This window comes from Haplochromis burtoni, unplaced genomic scaffold, assembly GCF_018398535.1.
Source record: "Haplochromis burtoni strain Fernald_Lab_line unplaced genomic scaffold, NCSU_Asbu1 Contig_99, whole genome shotgun sequence".
NCBI lineage: Eukaryota > Metazoa > Chordata > Actinopteri > Cichliformes > Cichlidae > Haplochromis > Haplochromis burtoni.
In genome coordinates, this window is record NW_024582460.1 from 1806463 (window position 1) to 1816938 (window position 10476).

At 43.1% G+C, this 10476-nt stretch overlaps 1 protein-coding gene across 1 annotated transcript in view; it reads left to right on the forward strand.

Moving 5' to 3' along the window:
* Positions 1 to 8801: 8801 nt before the first annotated feature.
* LOC102303795 (adenylate cyclase type 1) overlaps positions 8802 to 10476 on the forward strand; it is a 71084-nt gene continuing 69409 nt past the window's right edge. The window contains exon 1 of the mRNA XM_005937224.3: positions 8802 to 9647. Within this exon, the coding sequence (XP_005937286.1) occupies positions 9033 to 9647 (615 nt within the window). The 5' untranslated portion in view covers positions 8802 to 9032. The remainder of the gene's footprint in view (positions 9648 to 10476) is intronic.

Below are 10476 nucleotides of genomic sequence, written 5' to 3' on the forward strand. Positions count from 1 at the left end.
ATCTTCACTGCTGATGAGAGCTGGGTTTGAACATAACACATAACAGTTTGGGTCATTTAGGAAATAACCTCAACTGAGATGTGTGATGTTGTACACTAAAAGCACGCTGAAAATATGTTTTGTTTTGTTTCGTTTTGTGGTTTGTAGTTATAGAAATAAATAGAATATTTGCTTTAGCTCTGTGTGACTTTGTGTTCTTCTCTAAAATTAAATCCAAATCAAATTTCATAGGGTGGCCCTGAGGTCCCCTTCAAGACCTTCAAGGTCATGACATGGTAAATGGACTGGTTCTTATATACTGTAGCACTTTTCTACTCAAGCACTTTATACAACATGCCTTATATTCACCCAAGCACTTCTTTCTCTAAATGTTTTCTATCTAACATTCACATTCCAATGAATTCATTTTGAGCAACTTGGGGTTCAGCATTTGCCAAAGTTACTTTGACAGCTGGGGATCAAACCACCAACCTTGTTCTTAGTAGATGACCTGCTCTACCTGAGCCAAAGACACTGCATCTTGCCTTTTATTCCTTTTTAAGTATTAAAAAAAACCCCAGCTGACTAAAAGATTGGACATAAGGACATAATATTTTCTGTTATTTCTACATGTTAAGATTTCCCCAAATTAATTTTAAAACCAGAGGTGACCACACTTTTGAGCTCCTAAATGTTGGAACAGCCTTCCACAGCTAGTCAGGCTGACTGAGCTTGTGATTTATTTTGAACGACTGCTGAAAAAACATTTCTATTGGAGGTTGGCTTTTCTATAATATTTCTTGCATAGTTTTTGTCTGCATGCTAGAACATGTATACTTACCTTCAGTGTGTAGTTTTTATTCAAACTGTGAAGCACTTTGTAACTGTGTATTGTAAGTGGTACTATACAAATAAAGCATTAGTTTAGTTTAGTTTAGTTTAGTTTATCCTTCAAGTTCTCCTTACACTGCAACAAAAGTAGTTGTTTAGGTTTCTGTTGTAAATCTGCAAATATTAAGTCATTAAGAGCCACTGGGACAAAGTGGATAATAATCTGAACGGCTGAAATCAGATTCCAGAAACATACTTCACCTTCCTCCGAGCGGTCTCTGTTTGTTGTTCTGTCTGTATACATGAGATTCTGACCCATACAGCTCCAGTAGTCCACCGAAAATGACAATTAACTTGTCTAATGTCTTACTGATACCACCATGGGTAAATTTGTGTCAGTTTGCCTCTTCGCATAGATTTTGCAATAATGCTGCATGAAAACTTTGCTTTGTATTTGGTGCGAAAACACTGTACAGTAATACAGCATGATTTATTAATCTGCTTCTTCTTTATGCTTCTGTTTTTGTTTGTATTAGAAGGAAGAAATCATTACTTGGTAACAGGTTAAACACTCAACAAGTCAACCTGTTTGAAAGGAGAGAACCTACAGCGAGCAACAACAGTTGCCTGCGTCAACTGTTGTTTCTTTTCGTATTTTCCCATGTCTCCTCTCTGGGATTCATCCTTAGCATTCAGCTCTGATACAGTGGGCTTCTGCATTAACAAACAGCAGAAAATGCCCTCATACATGGCGAGTATTGGGGATTTTATGCAGATTTTGGAATGCAGATACTGTGTTACAAGTCTGGATAGTCAAATAGAACAGGATGTCTTTCCTGCTAAGGGAGAGGGGGAGCCACATGAAGTGAGTATGCATCCTGCTGTGCTCTGTGTGATTGAGACAATTGTGCTGTTTCACAAGCTTCACTGAAAATAGGAGTGTGAGCAAAATCCATTTACCTTCTACTTGAGAGAAATCCTGCAGCGTATTCCACCAGGATGACCTTAATCCTACTTTGGAGTCCGCTGCGGTTTCACATGCACCTAAAAGCAATAGCATGGAAGAAAGTCATTAGGCCGCTGATGGCTGCTCCACAGGGAATTATTATTGCCATCATCTGCCATATGGTGAAGCATTATTTAGTCACCGGGCCTCGGAGGTGTCAGGACAACTGAAAACCTTACTTGTCTTTCTAAACAGCAGTTGTTGATTTCTTTTTATGGGTGGCGAGGAACAGTTAGTCTGTTTAATCTTTTAACACCTTCAGTATCAGATTGAAGTGGGTTTGTGTGTGTGTGTGTGTGTGTGTGTGTGTGTGTGTGTGTGTGTGTGTGTGTGTGTGTGTGTGTGTGTGTGTAGCTTGACAGGGAGATTTTAGCATTCACTTGGATTCACGAGGAGATGTATCCATCCGGGATCACATTCATGTTTTAATCTTGTTCATGTAAAAATTCCCTCACAAGCACTTGGAGGGGAAATTCAGAAAAAAACCCACTGACACTCTGGCAGGCTTTTTTTTAACTTTCAAAAACGCAACTGGTGCCATATGAAAGACTTCTGAAACTGTATGTGTTTGCACTAGTGTGTGTGTGTGTGTGTGCGTGCGTGTGCAGGAGTGTGTGTATTTAAATGATAGTTGCATTGGAAATGTTTTTCTGCTTCCCTCCGACGTCTCTTGCTGAGGGAGATGAGAGGAGCTGACACACAGAATTAAAAATATCTCTCAATAACACTCCCACACACACACTGTAGCCCAAGAGACCACACACACACACACACACACTTTTACAATCATACACACACACATACACTCTCTAACACACAGCCTACTGCTGAAGACTCTTTTTTTGTGTCTCTCTCATCTATTTCATTTCCTCTCTTGTGCATATGGATGCATACGTACAATCTGCTGGCTTGAAAAAGACATTAAAGCAACAAGATTGAAGTGTCAATGAGATCTTTAGATGCTTTTTTATTACAATTTAAGTAGGTTCCTATTATGTAAAGATGGAAGAATAAAAATCACTTAGGATTGCAGGGAGATTATGCGGATGATGGTGCTCACAAGGTCCTTCATTGGTTGTATAAATGCCAGCATTTATGTATGAGAGCAGGCTTCTGTGTTCGTCTATTTCTGTCTAGCACATGAGAAGCACGGAGTTAATTGTATTTGTATGAATGGCAGCTAGCAGGTTTTTATTCATGAATGCAAACAATGCTGAAGCAGCAGCAGCACCCACCTCAGCCCTGGTGAAGAGCTCCTATTCATGAATTTACTTAAGAGACGCTTTATCTGTCCCTGTGTCTCCCTGCCAACTGGCTCCAATCGCACACACACAGACAGACATCGGGGCCCCACGACCAGGAAGTCACCTGGCTGTGATTACCAGAGCAGCAGGCAGCAATCTCTGCCTCACCTGGTTTGAGGCGACGCTGGGTTTGCTCTGACATTTTCAAAGTTAATATCAAATTTATGGATTTACCTTTAGAAGCATAGCTTCCCCTGCATGCCTACATCTTCCAACGCCACCTGTGTGCTTTTGTGTTTCCTTTTTCTTTTTTTTTTGCGGTGGTCAGCCTCAAGTTTTGAGTAGTTCGGTCACTACCGAAGCTTCCTTCTCACCGCACGTACTTCATGTCACATCCTCAATTTCGAGAAATGTCAACAAGCACAATGAGCCAGCAGGGCAGGGCACTGTGGCACCCCTGTGCAGATGGATACGGACACAAACACATCGGCTGCACTCATCAGCTCAAACTACCTGAAAGAACATCAGACAGGAAAAGAGGGGGGGGGAAGGGAGACAGCAACACACGGGAGGCAAAAGGATTGGGAGAGGGAGCCAGGGTGTCAGATTGGGAAACACCTCAGCAGCATATCAGTCACAACTGCTAGCCTCACTGCCTCTGTTGCCATGACAACAGAGGACTGTCAGGCATCCTGGAGGGAGGGATGGTCCAAAAAATCTGCAGCTGTCACTTACTTCAGGAGAGAGGAGAAATGGAGCCAGTGTATGTGCTGCCTTACTGCGGTATCACTTCATTTCAACGGAGGAGATGCTAAACAGGAAAGATGAGACACTTTCAATGAGCCAGTTGAGATGTGACGATAGAAAATAATTCTGCATTTTCTGCTCCAAAACAACTTAAAACAGATCCAAAGCTTGGACTGGTTAAATAATATAACACAACATAGAAAGGGGGTGTATCTCAGAGTGTTTTATTGCAGAGTAGGCTACATAAAGAATGAATGTGGCCACAGTGACATCACTTATTGCTTTTAGGGTCTGTCTTTAGAAGCGTTGGCTTTAGCATTGTAGTCGCTGCTATGTTGATTTCTTGGAGACAGAAGTCACCATAATGGCAGATGGTGGAGTGCTAAGCTAACAGCTAATGCTACCAAGCTTGGTTAGCTAGCTACAACCACAGGATGTACCAGCTAAGGGGGGGGACAAAATCACTTTTTGCACTTATCTGGAGTCATGTTGAACATTTTAACATGAGCTTCTATAGGGACTGACTTGCTTTTTGTTCTACTTCTGATTCTGTTCTGCATAGGCCTGAACCCCCTCAGCCAGACCATTAACAACACTGTCTATGATAACCAACTACAGAATGTAGCAAACATCAGAACTAAGGGGACTGCACTACAACAAGGTTGCAGACATTAAGGATCCCTACAAGTAACCTAGAATCCCACAGGCAAATGGGAACCATGAAGAGGCTGGTAGGAGAGCCGCAACCACCAAATAGCTGCAGAGTGACAGGAATGTCCTGAGGAGTCAGCAGAACAAGATCCGGGCACGGCAGGGTCATCAGATACCCTGCTGGGATAATCAGTTGTCCAAAGGAGGAGACAGAAGCCACTGACATCAAGACAAGAGAAACAGGAAAGCTCCCGATAAACGGTTTCACCTCAAGTCCAAAACCCTGAGAACAGAAGGAAGGACGCAAAAGAGTAGAGGACTATGGCCATCGGGACTATGGCAGAGCCATTGCAGGGGGGGGGGCGCGGTATGAAAAGAAAAAAAAAAGAATGCTTGGACACTGATAGCATAGTGGACAAGTTTTTGACAGGACTCCCAGACAAACGCAAAGCAGGAGATGAAGCATCGCCAAATATGTTTCCAAACCAACTTCCTTCCAAGCCAAAGACTAGAAAATTTGGTGACGCATATCTTCCTTTTGGCTTCACCTGCACAAATGCCAAGGTAGGTCTCCCCTGCAGAATTGGTTTTCCCTGCGTCGGGAGTATGTGCTGGGCTCTCCAAATCACAGGGAACATTTTTCTTGTAAAACAAAGAGGGGCCTAGCAAAAAAAAAGTTTGTGAACCACTGGTATACAGGAACATCTTTGCCGAGTATGGAAGCCCTGAGATCAAAATAGGATATGCCCCACGGGGTGGTTAAGAATGAGCAAGATAAAGACTGCCAGCAGGACACGTTAGGAATTCTATTTCATGCAATGATGGCATAGGGAGGACAACATTGTTTTTATCAATAAATGGGAACTGTTTGCCCACCCCCAGTGATTTTCCCTTAGTTTTTATGATTAGGAATTCTGACTCTTACTGTCAATCACTTTGTGAATAAATAAACATGAATAAACAAACAAACAATACACTCAATAGAAAAGAATAAAGTGGGTTTCAGACACTTGAGCTGTGAATAAAATAGCTTCGCTATCTGTAGGTTATCTGCAATATTTAGTGTCCCTGGTCAAGATTCACCTTTATACTGTTTTTCTAAAAGCACCTGTCATGACTGATTTCCCATATGTTGCAACTCATTCCCTCATCTTGAGGTTGTTGAGAGCAGAAAAGGAAGTCAGCTATATTGCATCCTAGCAGGGACTGAAGAATCAAGAGCAGTGTGTTTTCACTCTGTTGACTGGCCCACTAGACATAATCTTCCTATTCTCGCCTTAGAATACAGTCAGATTGTCACTATTGATCTCAACACCGCAGTCTATTGATTACAGGCATGCTGGACGATAGTGGTTATTGACCATGTAGTAATTGACTGTGTGCATGTAGAGACTTTTTGTTAAGGGAGCCCAAAGTGCTTCACATTGACTTCTTCATTGATGAGCCAGTTGGCTGACTTCTCCAGAGATCTTAGCAATCTAAAGCACACGTTCAACAGCAAACAAGGTCATCAGTGAGGGCACCAAAACACCTGCATTTGTCCTCTGAAGATATGTATGTGCACTCAGCAGCAGCTTTTTTTAGATTTTAAAAGCTTGTTATTTTTGGCTTTGTCTGATCTCACAGTTGCTGAGAAGATGCTTCACACTGCTGAGGAGAGTTTATGTATTATTCCAGGGCAGCCACATACAGAGTTATGTTTCTTTTGCTTAGGCTATTTCTGAAGGACGAATGTAACCCTGATATGATATAGCCTCTAGCCCAGCTTTTACCAGTGTTTCATTTGGAAATGTATGCACATAAGATTAGTTAGAAGATTGTATGATAACAGCCTCAAGGCCTGATTCACTACTATACTAAAAGGAAGGTGCGAACCGAGAAAAAATTAAATGTGAGAATTGAAACTGTATATATATATAATTTTATTTTTATTTTTATTTTTTTGGGGGGGTTTTTGGGTTGTTTTTTTTTATTCTTGCATGTGGTAAACCCATCTTTACTCACAACCGTAACATTAAATGAAGGAATGGCATGGAATGACATCACTGGTGCTGTCTTGTGGTGTCTGGCACTGGAACTTTGGTGGTGGATCATTTAGATCCTGTGGATTGTCAGGTGAAACCTTTATTGATCAAGCTTGTTCTGGCACATACATGAATGCTCAGTGGGAACGTGCTCCAAAAGGAATCAATAACTTTAACATTCTTGTGAAGATCAGGTCAGTGACTCAAATTAGTGGATGTGCAGCCTAGCAGAAGACTACAAGCCACATGTCAGTCAACAAGGTCATGAACCTATTCCGTCTTAACAGGATCCAGATGGCTCACCTGTTGTTTTAAAGTAAAAAATGTTTATGAGGGTCACTGCTCGTTCCAGACTTTCACATTGTCTCTGTTGTGCATGTGTATTAACGTGATACATATAATATACACATCACCAACACGCGCTCACATGTTTATGTTTCATAGCAAACCTTCACCAAAGACTCCTGCTGAGCCATCTGCATATTTCACACCAAATTCAAATATTTCTCCCCTTTGATATGTAATTTCCAGCCCCTGCATGGCTTCATTTTTCCTGCTGTTAATCTTTGAGTTTTATATATTTACATATTCTTTTTTAGCTGTATTACTTTCACTAATTCAGGCCATTATTTTTTTCAAAATGGATCTGACAGCATGGAAACTAACAACAAGAACAGCTCAAAGCATATAAAATCTTTATATTTGATCTCTGTTTCGATATATGGACATTTTTAGGTGTCTTAAAGATCTGGTTTCTTATATTTTTATACATTTACATGTATTTTTTTTATATTTTTAAGCAAAATATGTCCTGTCAGAGTGTTTCCGATTCAGCAGATGCTGCCGCTTTTCAGGCCTTTTAGCCTTTTACTCCATTCTATCATAAATTAATACACAGTTATTCCACAGTAAATGGCGTTTTACTTCAGAGCTGTGCCTTCTGACTTGGAGGGAAAGCCCCCTTACAAGCTGTCCTGTCTGTACAAGTCTTGAAAAAACATTTACTTAAGCACTAATTGCACATTCCACCCCATTACAACTTGGCAGGATACTTTATGACATAGTCCACCGCCTATTAGTGTGTAATGACAACGTAAGAGGTAGCGATTTTGATACTCTATAATACAGCCCACATTCTTATTAGTAATGTACAATTATATTGTCAGAAGAAGAGGTCAGGGAACTTTAAGAATACTGCGTAATTACATAGTAATTATACACGAAAGCCATCATTGCTTAACAAAATACTTACACTATGGCCTGTGTTTCTTTTCTTTTCAAATCCACGCTACTTCTTACTTCAAACAAACAAACAAACAAACAAACAAACAAACAAACAAACAAACAAACAAACAAAACAAACATAAAATACAGACGTTAGAATTTGTTTTTCCTTTCCTTTAAAACTGCCCATTACTCTCCTAGTTCTACTTTAACTTCATTCTAAGCATTAACATGAACCAGAAAGGTACATTTAGAATAATTCCGCGTTAAATGTTGGCGAGCTGTACAATAACTGTATTGAGTGATGAGTGTTATGAAGCGCTACCTGTTGTTTTTGCATTGTGTTTGTTTAGCGATAATGATACGCTTGTTGTACCACGATCCCAACTATTATTGTGGACAAGAGCTTCGAAACTTGAAGTGCAAACTCAGACTCAAATTAAATTACCTACAGCGCAATGCACTAAGATGCGAATAAATATTTACGTTTCTGCAAAAATGCGCCACATTTAGATTTTAATTCGGGCTATTATCACTCTGCGGAATTACCACCTTGTCTGCCTAAGCATCATTTTCTGTTAATTATCTGTGTAAAACTGGCGCTTGACTGCAATAAAACACACGAGGTGTGGAGCTGCGGGAAAGACCAAATTGTTGCTATATTGGAACATCCACGGGTGCCGCTGATCTATTTATAGCTGGGAACTACATCAGCTATGACTGCAGACACTGCGAGGGGAAATCACCAGCGCTGTTTCTGCCGCTGTCTTCTCACCCAGCCGCTGACATTTCACCGAAGTGAATGAAAAGCAGGAGAAGATCGCGGTGTAGAATGTAATGTTTACTCCGTGTCCCACATGGGGAAAGTGCACGCGGGGGAAAAGGATGATTAAATTGTTTTGTTTTGTTTTGTTTTGTGCGTGTGTGTGTGTATTGAATGATGCCCACTGAACCTCGTGGTAATGTGTTTTGATTATCACCACGAGCGTGACCCAACCGCTGAGCCCCGCTGAAGCGCAGGATTGCTGGTTACCCTGTGTGAAACGAGGCAGGTGGTCTGAGAGAGAGAGAGAGAGAGAGAGAGAGAGAGAGAGAGAGAGAGAGAGAGAGGGGGGGGGGCGTGCGGCACACACTAGTCGGGCTACTCGGCAGATCAACAATCGTCAACCTGTGGATAGAGCGCACTGCGCCCTGCTGTATCCTCCACTGCCACCCTCTTCCTTGTGGCGCCGACCCCGAACCTCGGACATCCGGGACGCACGAACCGGGAGATGGTGCCGGTTCGATTCCCTAAAAGTTGAGCGGCTCGTGCGCCATCCCCGCTTCATGAATGGCCGGAACATGGAGGAGATGCCATTCGAAAGAGTCAAGACGCGGCGGAGGAAGGGTCACTGTCCGGCCGGTGCACCCTTGGGTGCCATCGCCTGCGAGGACGAGTTCAACAGCCAGGAGCTGGAGGCTCTCTTCCAGAACTACAACCTGAAACTGGAGCAGACCGCCACCCTCAAAGCGCTGGCTGTGCTCATCGTGGCCGCGTCGTCGCTGTCCCTCGTAGAGCTGCTGTCCAGCCCGCGTCTCACCTTGTCCAAGGGCTCCAGCCCGGTGCACTGCGTGGTGTTCCTGTCGCTGTTCATCGTCACCAATGTCAAGTACCTGCAGGTGACGCAGCTGCAGCAGATAGCGAAGCTGGCCCTGCTGTTCAGCTTCACCTTCGCGCTGCTCTGTTGCCCGTTCCCGCTGGCTTTGGGCACGTCGGAGCTGGTGAATGCCGCTGCCCCTGAGCAAGGCGTGTGGCAGCTCATGCTAGTCACTCTCGTGGCTTACGTGCTGCTGCCGGTGCGGACCCTGCTGGCCGTGCTGTTCGGGGTGATGCTGGCGGCATCCCACTTCATCGTCATTGCCACGTCGGTGACGGGGAGGAAGCAGAGGCTATGGAGACCAGTAAGTGCTGCACCCGCACCCCGATCAGTCACCCATCCAAGTCGGTTGCTTAACAGTGTCTTCACTTAAGCAATGGCCGTATGCAGGTGGCGAGTTTGAGTTCCAACAACTTCTGTCCAAGTGTGCTTAAGCAGCTCGCTCCTGTGCTGCGTGGGAAGCTCCTAGTTGGACTGTGAAGTAACCGCATGAATGTAGACTGGTGCCGGGAGGCGGCATGCTTACTCAACATTCCCAGGAGGAGAAAAGGTTAAAAACATTGTCAGTGATCGATTTTTAGCTGCGAGGCACTGTAGTTGTAAAGCTGGAAACGAGCACTTTCACTTTTGCGCACCAGCAGTAATGAAGTAGAGGGGGAGCTGTTCAACCGCCAGTGCTGAAACACTGATCCTACAGGGTCCAACATACAGCTCAGCACTAGGACAAGGAATTAGATTGTAGATAAAAGTAAGAACAAACAAACAAACAAACAAACAAACAAACAAACAAACAAACAAACAAACAAAAAACACATCCTTAAGCCTTAAATATATATATATATAAGGGTATTCATTAATATGGTTCCATGAAAAATTATCTTTTGTGAAGCTGTGTTTGCTGTTTGTCCAGTTCACAGCACAACAACACTGCTAAATCTTTGTGTGGAGGACGCAGTGTTCACCAAACAATAAGCGTGGAGTAGAACAAAGGTCCTGACCTATCAGAAGTAACACACTCAGGAAAAGAATGTTACTGCGCCTTTAGAGGTATAAACCAGGGACGTGCAGAGGGGGGGGCTAGAGGGGCTTGAGCACCCGCCCCTTTCCTGATGAGTGCCCAAAGTGCCCTTTTG